Genomic DNA, 13,193 nt, shown 5'->3' with positions numbered 1-13,193 from the left:
GGACAGTGGGTTGACTGCCCGGGGGACAGTGGGTTGACTGCCCGGGGGACAGTGGGTTGACTGCCCGGGGGACAGTGGGTTGACTGCCCGGGGGACAGTGGGTTAACTGCCCGGGGGACAGTGGGTTAACTGCCCGGGGGACAGTGGGTTAACTGCCCGGGGGACAGTGGGTTGACTGCCCGGGGGACAGTGGGTTAACTGCCCGGGGGACAGTGGGTTAACTGCCCGGGGGACAGTGGGTTAACTGCCCGGGGGACAGTGGGTTAACTGCCCGGGGGACAGTGGGTTAACTGCCCGGGGGACAGTGGGTTAACTGCCCGGGGGACAGTGGGTTGACTGCCCGGGGAACAGTGGGTTAACTGCCCGGGGGACAGTGGGTTAACTGCCCGGGGGACAGTGGGTTAACTGCCCGGGGGACAGTGGGTTAACTGCCCGGGGGACAGTGGGTTGACTGCCCGGGGGACAGTGGGTTGACTGCCCGGGGGACAGTGGGTTGACTGCCCGGGGGACAGTGGGTTAACTGCCCGGGGAACAGTGGGTTAACTGCCCGGGGGACAGTGGGTTGACTGCCCGGGGGACAGTGGGTTAACTGCCCGGGGGACAGTGGGTTGACTGCCCGGGGAACAGTGGGTTAACTGCCCGGGGGACAGTGGGTTAACTGCCCGGGGGACAGTGGGTTAACTGCCCGGGGGACAGTGGGTTGACTGCCCGGGGGGCAGTGGGTTGACTGCCCGGGGGACAGTGGGTTGACTGCCCGGGGGACAGTGGGTTAACTGCCCGGGGAACAGTGGGTTAACTGCCCGGGGGACAGTGGGTTGACTGCCCGGGGGACAGTGGGTTAACTGCCCGGGGGACAGTGGGTTGACTGCCCGGGGAACAGTGGGTTAACTGCCCGGGGAACAGTGGGTTAACTGCCCGGGGGACAGTGGGTTAACGACCCGGGGGACAGTGGGTTAACTGCCCGGGGGACAGTGGGTTAACTGCCCGGGGGACAGTGGGTTAACTGCCCGGGGGACAGTGGGTTAACTGCCCGGGGGACAGTGGGTTGACTGCCCGGGGGACAGTGGGTTGACTGCCCGGGGGAAAGTGGGTTAACTGCCCGGGGGACAGTGGGTTAACTGCCCGGGGGACAGTGGGTTAACTGCCCGGGGGACAGTGGGTTGACTGCCAGGGGAAGAGTGGGTTGACTGCCCGGGGGACAGTGGGTTAACGACCCGGGGGACAGTGGGTTGACTGCCCGGGGAACAGTGGGTTAACTGCCCGGGGGACAGTGGGTTAACTGCCCGGGGGACAGTGGGTTAACTGCCCGGGGGACAGTGGGTTGACTGCCCGGGGAACAGTGGGTTAACTGCCCGGTGGACAGTGGGTTGACTGCCCGGGGGACAGTGGGTTAACTGCCCGGGGGACAGTGGGTTAACTGCCCAGGGGACAGTGGGTTAACTGCCCGGGGGACAGTGGGTTGACTGCCCGGGGGACAGTGGGTTAACTGCCCGGGGGACAGTGGGTTAACTGCCCGGGGGACAGTGGGTTAACTGCCCGGGGAACAGTGGGTTGACTGCCCGGGGGACAGTGGGTTAACTGCCCGGGGGACAGTGGGTTAACTGCCCGGGGGACAGTGGGTTAACTGCCCGGGGGACAGTGGGTTAACTGCCCGGGGGACAGTGGGTTAACTGCCTTGCTCAGGGGCAGAACGACATATTTCTTCTTACCTTGCCAGCTCATGGATTCGTTGGTGTGTAAGTGTGTGTTGGTGTGTGTTAGTGTGTAGTCAAGACTGTATGATGGTGTGGAACAGGAATCTGAGCAGGCAACAGCTCTCCTTTAACCAAATTTATTCAAAAAAAAAGTAATCTTTTGTGTTCTTTTTCCAGAAGGGTCTGCCTGCCCTCTATCCATATAGCATTTAGAGACACACAGACCAACACTGGTCTACACCTTCTACAATAAAAACCAAATACTTCCTCAACTTCAGTCTTGCTTCAGTTGTCAGAATTAGAAACCACTTTAATGTTGACGTATCATTTTGTTTTTCTCCCCTTCTGTTTGATCTGTAGCCCTACAACTTATGGGTTCTTCAATAACACAATGAAAATGAGAGAATAAGATGATTCAACCACAACCACAGCAAATAACAGGAAATTATTAAAATAGTCCTCATCGTAATAATTACATAGAATCAAGTAATACTTCATAAACTGTTATTTACTGCATTTATATATAGCCTATGCCATTACATCACAGGTAAGAATCCTGCTCTTCCGTGAAGACGGGGATTGGCACATGAAGGAGCTCTGACTCGCCGACACGAAAACGCTAACGTATAAAACAAAGTTATGAGAGACAACTGTCAAAAGTAATAATTTAAGATCAGACTGTATTTACATCAGAGTTTCTGCATCATCATCATCAACACACACATGAAGAAGGCAGATCTGGAATGGTAGGGAGGAAAACAACAATAACAACAACAGGGGAAAATAGGAAGTTAATCTGTGTTCATCAGGGGTCAGAGTTCACAGGTATACAGCACTAGAGCAAGGCTTCAGACCGCCAGCCTACCTGAATGTCATTTGAAGAGTTAAAATCTGTACAACAACATGATGTCAAAGTCAGGGAAGTCAGACAAACAGACATCCTGAGGGCAAATCATCTACCGAATATATGAACCTATATGCAGTCCCACTCATACCCCACTCACCTAACAAATATATTAACCTATATGCAGTCCCACTCATACCCCACTCACCTAACAAATATATTAACCTATATGCAGTCCCACTCATACCCCACTCACCTAACAAATATATTAACCTGTACGCCCCAGGCGCCAAACCAAACCAGTTCATTCATCTAACGAATAAATTCATATGCATGCCCTCTTAAGAAATATATTCACATGTATGGCCTTAATTCTTCCACATATACAGTATGTAAGCCCTGACAAACACAAATGACGTGCTGAGGGTGAGTTGTTGCTCCGGCTTCACTGAGCAGTAGTTACACACATTAGTTTAACATTTGGGTGACTGATTGATTGGAGTTGTGTTAAACTTGTGAGACAGTGAACTCTCTCTCTCACACCCACAAACACTGTCCAGCTATAAGTCTGTTCATCAACACACTGGAGATACTGTATGGTCTGTGTCTATCTATGGTCCAACATTAGAAGCTCAGAGAAAGGCAGCATAGATGCACGATAAGGCAGATCCGTACAACACACACGCGCAATACACGCGCACACACGCACACACACACACACACACGCACACACGCACACACGCGCACAATGACACTGGATCATTTAAAGGGCGTCACTTGTACTCTATAACGTGTTTCATTGGGATTTTATAGTGAAGAGAGAGAAACAAAAAATAGGAATCTGGAGAATCGACTCCGTTAGTGGCTCTTGTTGTGAAGGTTTTATTGGCGGTGGTTGTTGGTGGTTGGTTGTTGATGGTGGTTGTTGTTGGTGGGTGGTTGTTGGTTGTTGGTGGTGGTGGGTTGTTGGTTGTTGTTGTTGGTTATTGGTGGTTGTTGGTGGTGGTTGGTTGTTGGTGGTTGGTTGCTGGTGGGTGTTGTGGGTGGCGGTTGTTGGTGGTGGTTGTTGGTTGTTGGTTGTAGTTGGTGGTGGTGGTGGGTGGTGGTTGTTGGTTGGTGGTGGGTGGTGGTTGTTGTGGGGGTGGTGGTTGTTGTTCTTTGGTGGTCGTTGTTGTTGGTGGTTGGTTATTGGTGGTTGTTGGTGGTGGTTGGTTGTTGGTGGTTGGTTGTTGGTGGTTGGTTGGTGGTGGTTGGTGGTGGTTGTTGTTGGTGGTTAGTGGTGGTTGTTGGTGTGTGGTGTTGGTTGTTGGTGGTGGTTGTTGGTGGTGGTTGTTGTTGGTGGTGGGTGGTTGTTTGTGGTGGTTGTTGGTGGTGGTTGTTGGTGTTGGTGGTTCGGGATTGTTGTTGGTGGTTGGTTGTTGGTGGTTGGTTGTTGTTGGTTGGTTGTTGTTGGTTGTTGGATGTGGTTGGTGGTGGTGGTGGTTGGTGGTGGTGGGTTGTGGTTGTTGGTGGTGGGTTGTGGTGGTGGGTGGGGGTGGTGGTTGTTGTTGGTGGTGGTGGTTGTTGTTGGTGGTGGTGGTTGTTGTTGTTGGTTGGTTGTTGGTGATTGTAGTGGTGGTGGTGGTTGTTGGTGGTGGTGGTGGTTGTAGTGGTGGTTGTTGTTGTTGGTGGTGGTGGTTGTAGTGGTGGTGGTTGTTGTTGGTGGTTGTAGTGGTGGTGGTGGTTGTAGTGGTGGTTGTTGTTGTTGGTGATGGTTGTAGTGGTGGTGGTTGTTGTTGGTGGTTGTAGTGGTGGTGGTGGTTGGTGGTGGTGGTTGTTGTTGTTGGTGGTTGTAGTGGTGGTTGTTGTTGTTGGTGGTGGTGGTTGTAGTGGTGGTGGTTATTGTTGTTGTTGGTGGTGGTGGTTGTAGTGGTGGTGGTTGTAGTGGTGGTGGTTGTTGTTGGTGGTTGTGGTGGTGGTTGTAGTGGTGGTGGTTGTTGGTGGTGGTGGTTGTTGTTGGTGGTGGTGGTTGTAGTGGTGGTGGTTGTTGTTGTTGGTGGTTGTTGTTGTTGGTGGTTGTAGTGGTGGTGGTTGTTGTTGTTGGTGGTGGTTGTTGTTGTTGTTGTTGTTGTTGGTGGTGGTGGTTGTAGAGGTGGTGGTTGTTGTTGGTGGTGGTTGTAGTGGTAGTGTTGGTGGTTGTTGTTGTTGGTGGTGGTGGGTGGTGGTTGTTGTTGTGGTTGTTGGTGGTGGTGGTTGTTGTTGGTGGTGGTGGTTGTTGGTGGTGAGTTGTAGTTGTGGTGGTTGTTGTTGGTGGTAGTTGTTGTTGGTGGTGGTGGTGGTTGTTGTTGGTGGTGGGTTGTGGTTGTTGGTGGTGGATGTTGTTGGTGGTGGGTTGTGGTTGTTGGTGGTGGTTGTTGTTGGTGGTGGTGGTGGTTGTAGTGGTGGTGGTTGTTGTTGTTGTTGGTGGGTGGTGGTTGTTATTGGTGGTGGTGTGTGTGTGTGATTTTAGCTAATGAAGATGGCACTGACCAGTGATCATTGACTGTCAAACTGTCCCCATCTCCAAAAGATGGAACTTACACTCACATTACCTGACACACTGCAGATACAGTTCCCTCAATAACCACCGGGCATCATATGGCCATGAATGAGCTCCATATATAGTAACAAATACAATAATTGGCAAACTAGAGACTTACATGATGCCTAAGAAATGACAAATAAATTCAATACTGGCTGAGATAAAGGGAGAAACACACGTGGTGTAGGCTACATACAGCATACATAAGCAGTCGTATGAGTGACATAGCAGCTGATCAGGGTTTGTGTGGGCTGGTGGGAAGGATTCTGATGATCTTAAAACAACATAAACCAACAGATTCCTTAACTGTCCTTTGTACTACACAGCTTTCTGCTAACTAAGAAAGGTATGTGTTATTACATGGGTATTGACCTGTTAGGTGTCTGGGAGCCTGTGTGTAAAACAGAAACTCAGAACAATATGAACGGTGACCTTCGTTATGAAAATGATCATTTCCAGAGTCAACACGACTCTCTGCTTTCCTCACAGGAGTTCAGTCACATTTAGCATCTGCAGGAATCGTCTGAATTGACTAGTCAGAATCAACTCCTGTCAAATGATTCATCTGAATTGTCCCTCCTGAGTTCACTCCATCTTGCTCAGCCTCAGAGATTAAAAGCTGTCAATCAAATGTCAAACTGTCTCAAAGTCTCGCCCTCTCTGCCTGAGGACATAAAAAGGAAACTGTTTCCTTATGTTTCTATTGGCCTAGAGATACCACTGGCTCCCCTCCCATTGGTTGGTGTGTTCACTGGCTCCTCCCCCCAACCACATCATCCAGGCAACCGTTGAGGCAGTGGGTGTCATCGCAGTGGCTGTCATCTCCCAGCGCACCCTGGGATTGCAGCAGCTCATACTCTTCATCCAGGAAGTCGAGGCTATTGTTGCTAGGCAACCCACGGACGGTGAACTTATGGGAGACTTTTGTCCACTGCACTCGATTGGTCGCTACACGCTCATACAGCTCTGATGCCCCTGGTAACAGCTCTGACAGCAGCCTATCAGGGGACAGGGGTGGGGGACACAACATTAGGTGGTGCAAGTGCTGTGGGTCAGTAGTGATAAAAGCTGTGTTGTGATTTGTTCAGTAGTGATAAACGCTGTGTTGTGATTTGTTCAGTAGTGATAAAAGCTGTGTTGTGATTTGTTCAGTAGTGATAAAAGCTGTGTTGTGATTTGTTCAGTAGTGATAAACGCTGTGTTGCGATTTGTTCAGTAGTGATAAACGCTGTGTTGTGATTTGTTCAGTAGTGATAAACGCTGTGTTGTGATTTGTTCAGTAGTGATAAAAGCTGTGTTGTGATTTGTTCAGTAGTGATAAAAGCTGTGTTGTGATTTGTTCAGTAGTGATAAACGCTGTGTTGCGATTTGTTCAGTAGTGATAAACGCTGTGTTGTGATTTGTTCAGTAGTGATAAACGCTATGTTGTGATTTGTTCAGTAGTGATAAACGCTGTGTTGTGATTTGTTCAGTAGTGATAAACGCTGTGTTGTGATTTGTTCAGTAGTGATAAAAGCTGTGTTGTGATTTGTTCAGTAGTGATAAACGCTGTGTTGTGATTTGTTTAGTAGTGATAAAAGCTGTGTTGTGATTTGTTCAGTAGTGATAAACGCTGTGTTGCGATTTGTTCAGTAGTGATAAACGCTGTGTTGTGATTTGTTCAGTAGTGATAAAAGCTGTGTTGTGATTTGTTCAGTAGTGATAAACGCTGTGTTGTGATTTGTTCAGTAGTGATAAACGCTGTGTTGCGATTTGTTCAGTAGTGATAAACGCTGTGTTGTGATTTGTTCAGTAGTGATAAAAGCTGTGTTGTGATTTGTTCAGTAGTGATAAACGCTGTGTTGTGATTTGTTCAGTAGTGATAAACGCTGTGTTGTGATTTGTTCAGTAGTGATAAAAGCTGTGTTGTGATTTGTTCAGTAGTGATAAAAGCTGTGTTGTGATTTGTTCAGTAGTGATAAAAGCTGTGTTGTGATTTGTTCAGTAGTGATAAACGCTGTGTTGTGATTTGTTCAGTAGTGATAAACGCTGTGTTGTGATTTGTTTAGTAGTGATAAAAGCTGTGTTGTGATTTGTTCAGTAGTGATAAACGCTGTGTTGTGATTTGTTCAGTAGTGATAAACGCTGTGTTGTGATTTGTTCAGTAGTGATAAACGCTGTGTTGTGATTTGTTCAGTAGTGATAAAAGCTGTGTTGTGATTTGTTCAGTAGTGATAAACGCTGTGTTGTGATTTGTTCAGTAGTGATAAACGCTGTGTTGTGATTTGTTCAGTAGTGATAAACGCTGTGTTGTGATTTGTTCAGTAGTGATAAAAGCTGTGTTGTGATTTGTTCAGTAGTGATAAAAGCTGTGTTGTGATTTGTTCAGTAGTGATAAACGCTGTGTTGTGATTTGTTCAGTAGTGATAAACGCTGTGTTGTGATTTGTTCAGTAGTGATAAACGCTGTGTTGTGATTTGTTCAGTAGTGATAAACGCTGTGTTGTGATTTGTTCAGTAGTGATAAACGCTGTGTTGTGATTTGTTCAGTAGTGATAAACGCTGTGTTGTGATTTGTTCAGTAGTGATAAACGCTGTGTTGTGATTTGTTCAGTAGTGATAAACGCTGTGTTGTGATTTGTTCAGTAGTGATAAACGCTGTGTTGCGATTTGTTCAGTAGTGATAAACGCTCTGATTCACTCTTACTTGTAGATGGGCATGGCGATGTGTTCCATGAAGCTGATCTGTAGCTCTGGGATGTAGGCCTTCTCTCTGTCCATCATCTCACTGGGACGATTCCCCATCGCCTTCTCCTGCACACACAAGTAAGTTACACATCAGATACACCCCCACACCCACCTCCCAACACACATACACACACATATACAGTGCAGTAAAAAAGTGCAGCACACATACCAAATCCCCCTGGGAGAAGAACTCTTTATAGATCAGCTCCTGAATACACAGAGGAGAGAAAGAGGTTTAGGGTCAAAGGTTAACTAGGGTCTGAGGTTAGAGTTGAGGTTATAGGGTTAGGGTTGAACCGGGATGTGGACATGAAGCTAGGGTTAGGGTTGTGGTTGAGGCGAGAGTTATGGTTAGCGTTAGCTTTAGGCTTGAGTCTAGGTTTAGCGTTAGCTTTAAGGTTGAAGGTTAGCATTAACTTTAGAGTTGAGGCTAGGGTTAGCATTAGCTTTAGATTTGAGGCTAAGTTTAGCATTAGCTTTAGGATTGAGGCTACAGTTAGCATTTGCTTTAGGATGGAGGCTAGGGTTAGCATTAGCTTTAGTGTTGAGGCTAGAGCTAGCATTAGCTTTAGGGTTGAGGGTTAGCATTAGCTTTAGGTTTGAGGTTAGGGTTAGCATTAGCTTTAGAGTTGAGTCTAGGGTTAGTAGACTTTAGGGTTCCTCACAGCGATCTTGCGGGTGGTCTTCCAGCCCTTGGTCTGGTCCGACAGGTCGCATGAGGTCATCAGCAGGCACAGCAGCAGAGAACGGTGGGTCTGATTCCTGGGGTTGTAGCCAGCTAGCACACACACACATATACAAACAGAAAGGGAGAGAAAATGAAATGCTATTACACTCACAAATATACACACACACACCCACCCATGCACACACACCCACGCACACATACCCACGCACACACACCCACGCACACCCACCCACGCACGCACGCACGCACGCACACACACACACACACACACACACACACACACACACACACACACACACACACACACACACACACACACTGCCTTACCGTCAGCCATCCTTTGCAGGTCGGGGAAGATGCGGAGGTGGTGAGCCAGGTCAGTGGCCAGGATAATATCCCTCATCAGGTCCAACATCCTCTGGTAGTCCTGACAACCACACACACACACACACAACCTATAACACTCCTGGGTGTCCTGTTAACACACAACATACGAGCGGAAACAGTCCTGGGTACGAGCGGTAACAGTCCTGGGTACGAGCGGTAACGGTCCTGGGTATGAGCGGTAACGGTCCTGGGTACGAGCGGTAACGGTCCTGGGTACGAGCGGTAACAGTCCTGGCTAACGGTCCTGGGTACGAGCGGTAACGGTCCTGGGTACGAGCGGTAACGGTACTGGGTACGAGCGGTAACGGTCCTGGGTACGAGCGATAACGGTCCTGGGTACGAGCGGTAACGGTCCTGGGTACGAGCGGTAACGGTCCTGGGTACGAGCGGTAACGGTCCTTGGTACGAGCGGTAACAATCCTGGGTAACAGTCCTGGGTACGAGCGGTAACGGTCCTGGGTACGAGCGGTAATGGTCCTGGGTACGAGCGGTAACAGTCCTGGGTAACAGTCCTGGGTACGAGCGGTAACAGTCCTGGGTAACGGTCCTGGGTACGAGCGGTAACAATCCTGGCTACGAGCGGTAACGGTCCTGGGTACGAGCAGTAACAGTCCTGGGTACGAGCGGTAACAGTCCTGGGTACGAGCGGTAACGGTCCTGGGTACGAGCGGTAACAGTCCTGGGTACGAGCGGTAACAGTCCTGGGTACGAGCGGTAACGGTCCTGGGTACGAGCGGTAACGGTCCTGGGTACGAGCGGTAACAGTCCTGGGTACGAGCGGTTACAGTCCTGGGTAAGAGCGGTAATGTTCCTGGGTACGAGCGGTAACAGTCCTGGGTAACAGTCCTGGGTACGAGCGGTAACAGTCCTGGGTAATGGTCCTGGGTACGAGCGGTAACAGTCCTGGGTACGAGCGGTAACGGTCCTGGGTACGAGCGGTAACAGTCCTGGGTACGAGCGGTTACAGTCCTGGGTAAGAGCGGTAATGTTCCTGGGTATGAGCGGTAACAGTCCTGGGTAACAGTCCTGGGTACGAGCGGTAACAGTCCTGGGTAACGGTCCTGGGTACGAGCGGTAACAGTCCTGGGTACGAGCGGTAACGGTCCTGGGTACGAGCGGTAACAGTCCTGGGTACGAGCGGTAACAGTCCTGGGTACGAGCGGTAACAGTCCTGGGTAAGAGCGGCAATGGTCCTGGGTACGAGCAGTAACAGTCCTGGGTTACAGTCCTGGGTACGAGCGGTAACGGTCCTGGGTACGAGCGGTAATGGTCCTGGGTACGAGCGGTAACGGTCCTGGGTACGAGCGGTAACAGTCCTGGGTAACAGTCCTGGGTACGAGCGGTAACGGTCCTGGGTACGAGCGGTAATGGTCCTGGGTACGAGCGGTAACAGTCCTGGGTAACAGTCCTGGGTACGAGCGGTAACAGTCCTGGGTAACGGTCCTGGGTACGAGCGGTAACAATCCTGGCTACGAGCGGTAACGGTCCTGGGTACGAGCAGTAACAGTCCTGGGTACGAGCGGTAACGGTCCTGGGTACGAGCGGTAACGGTCCTGGGTACGAGCGGTAACAGTCCTGGTTACGAGCGGTTACAGTCCTGGGTACGAGCGGTAACAGTCCTGGGTACGAGCGGTAACAGTCCTGGGTAACAGTCCTGGGTACGAGCGGTAACAATCCTGGGTACGAGCGGTAACGGTCCTGGGTACGAGAGGTAACAGTCCTGGGTACGAGCGGTAACGGTCCTGGGTACGAGCGGTAACAGTCCTGGGTACGAGCGGTAATGGTCCTGGGTACGAGCGGTAACAGTCCTGGGTACGAGCGGTAACAGTCCTGGGTAAGAGCGGCAATGGTCCTGGGTACGAGCGGTAACAGTCCTGGGTAACAGTCCTGGGTACGAGCGGTAACGGTCCTGGGTACGAGCGGTAACGGTCCTGGGTACGAGCGGTAACGGTCCTGGGTACGAGCGGTAACGGTCCTGGGTAAGAGCGGTAATGGTCCTGGGTACGAGCGGTAACAGTCCTGGGTAACAGTCCTGGGTACGAGCGGTAACAGTCCTGGGTAACGGTCCTGGGTACGAGCGGTAACAATCCTGGCTACGAGCGGTAACGGTCCTGGGTACGAGCGGTAACAGTCCTGGGTACGAGCGGTAACAGTCCTGGGTACGAGCGGTAACGGTCCTGGGTACGAGCGGTAACAGTCCTGGGTACAAGCGGTTACAGTCCTGGGTACGAGCGGTAACAGTCCTGGGTACGAGCGGTTACAGTCCTGGGTAAGAGCGGTAATGTTCCTGGGTACGAGCGGTAATAGTCCTGGGTAACAGTCCTGGGTATGAGCGGTAACAGTCCTGGGTAACGGTCCTGGGTACGAGCGGTAACAGTCCTGGGTACGAGCGGTAACGGTCCTGGGTACGAGCGGTAACGGTCCTGGGTACGAGCGGTAACAGTCCTGGGTACGAGCGGTTACAGTCCTGGGTAAGAGCGGTAATGTTCCTGGGTACGAGCGGTAACAGTCCTGGGTGACAGTCCTGGGTACGAGCGGTAACAGTCCTGGGTAACGGTCCTGGGTACGAGCGGTAACAGTCCTGGGTACGAGCGGTAACGGTCCTGGGTACGAGCGGTAACAGTCCTGGGTACGAGCGGTTACAGTCCTGGGTAAGAGCGGTAATGTTCCTGGGTACGAGCGTTAACAGTCCTGGGTAACAGTCCTGGGTACGAGCGGTAACAGTCCTGGGTAACGGTCCTGGGTACGAGCGGTAACAGTCCTGGGTACGAGCGGTAACGGTCCTGGGTACGAGCGGTAACAGTCCTGGGTACGAGCGGTAACAGTCCTGGGTACGAGCGGTAACAGTCCTGGGTAAGAGCGGCAATGGTCCTGGGTACGAGCAGTAACAGTCCTGGGTTACAGTCCTGGGTACGAGCGGTAACGGTCCTGGGTACGAGCGGTAATGGTCCTGGGTACGAGCGGTAACGGTCCTGGGTACGAGCGGTAACAGTCCTGGGTAACAGTCCTGGGTACGAGCGGTAACGGTCCTGGGTACGAGCGGTAATGGTCCTGGGTACGAGCGGTAACAGTCCTGGGTAACAGTCCTGGGTACGAGCGGTAACAGTCCTGGGTAACGGTCCTGGGTACGAGCAGTAACAATCCTGGCTACGAGCGGTAACGGTCCTGGGTACGAGCAGTAACAGTCCTGGGTACGAGCGGTAACAGTCCTGGGTACGAGCGGTAACGGTCCTGGGTACGAGCGGTAACAGTCCTGGTTACGAGCGGTTACAGTCCTGGGTACGAGCGGTAACAGTCCTGGGTACGAGCGGTAACAGTCCTGGGTAACGGTCCTGGGTACGAGCGGTAACAATCCTGGGTACGAGCGGTAACGGTCCTGGGTACGAGAGGTAACAGTCCTGGGTACGAGCGGTAACGGTCCTGGGTACGAGCGGTAACAGTCCTGGGTACGAGCGGTTACAGTCCTGGGTAAGAGCGGTAATGTTCCTGGGTAAGAGCGGTAACAGTCCTGGGTAACAGTCCTGGGTACGAGCGGTAACAGTCCTGGGTAACGGTCCTGGGTACGAGCGGTAACAGTCCTGGGTACGAGCGGTAATGGTCCTGGGTACGAGCGGTAACAGTCCTGGGTAAGAGCGGCAATGGTCCTGGGTACGAGCGGTAACGGTCCTGGGTACGAGCGGTAACGGTCCTGGGTACGAGCGGTAACAGTCCTGGGTACGAGCGGTAACGGTCCTGGGTACGAGCGGTAACGGTCCTGGGTACGAGTGGTAACGGTCCTGGGTACGAGCGGTAACGGTCCTGGGTAAGAGCGGTAATGGTCCTGGGTACGAGCGGTAACAGTCCTGGGTAACAGTCCTGGGTACGAGCGGTAACAGTCCTGGGTAACGGTCCTGGGTACGAGCGGTAACAATCCTGGCTACGAGCGGTAACGGTCCTGGGTACGAGCGGTAACAGTCCTGGGTACGAGCGGTAACAGTCCTGGGTACGAGCGGTAACGGTCCTGGGTACGAGCGGTAACAGTCCTGGGTACGAGCGGTTACAGTCCTGGGTACGAGCGGTAACAGTCCTGGGTACGAGCGGTTACAGTCCTGGGTAAGAGCGGTAATGTTCCTGGGTACGAGCGGTAACAGTCCTGGGTAACAGTCCTGGGTATGAGCGGTAACAGTCCTGGGTAACGGTCCTGGGTACGAGCGGTAACAGTCCTGGGTACGAGCGGTAACGGTCCTGGGTACGAGCGGTTACAGTCCTGGGTAAGAGCGGTAATGTTCCTGGGTACGAGCGGTAACAGTCCTGG

General features: G+C 51.7%; 1 protein-coding gene and 1 long non-coding RNA gene across 5 annotated transcripts in view; both read right to left on the bottom strand.

Annotated features, from left to right (window-relative positions):
* Positions 1-1,815: 1,815 nt before the first annotated feature.
* LOC110503201 lies at positions 1,816-3,532 on the bottom strand. Its single transcript, XR_005039426.1, has 2 exons — positions 2,812-3,532; positions 1,816-2,763 (listed from the first exon to the last, which is right to left on the bottom strand). It is a non-coding gene; the product is annotated as an uncharacterized LOC110503201 (long non-coding RNA).
* Positions 3,533-4,983: 1,451 nt separating this feature from the next.
* Positions 4,984-13,193, bottom strand: part of LOC110503405 (cGMP-dependent 3',5'-cyclic phosphodiesterase) — a 233,189-nt gene continuing 224,979 nt past the window's right edge. For all 4 annotated transcript variants that reach the window (XM_036962131.1, XM_036962133.1, XM_036962132.1 and 1 more), the window contains exons 26-30: positions 8,840-8,939; positions 8,490-8,602; positions 7,994-8,032; positions 7,784-7,890; positions 4,984-6,096 (exon numbers count right to left, since the gene is read on the bottom strand). In XM_036962131.1, coding sequence (XP_036818026.1) covers positions 5,847-6,096; positions 7,784-7,890; positions 7,994-8,032; positions 8,490-8,602; positions 8,840-8,939 — 609 coding nt within the window. In that variant the 3' untranslated portion in view covers positions 4,984-5,846. The remainder of the gene's footprint in view (positions 6,097-7,783; positions 7,891-7,993; positions 8,033-8,489; positions 8,603-8,839; positions 8,940-13,193) is intronic.

Source organism: Oncorhynchus mykiss, chromosome 24 (assembly GCF_013265735.2).
Source record: "Oncorhynchus mykiss isolate Arlee chromosome 24, USDA_OmykA_1.1, whole genome shotgun sequence".
Taxonomy (NCBI): Eukaryota; Metazoa; Chordata; class Actinopteri; order Salmoniformes; family Salmonidae; genus Oncorhynchus; species Oncorhynchus mykiss.
Note: the sequence above shows the minus strand (reverse complement) of the source record. Positions and strands in the feature narration are given on the sequence as shown.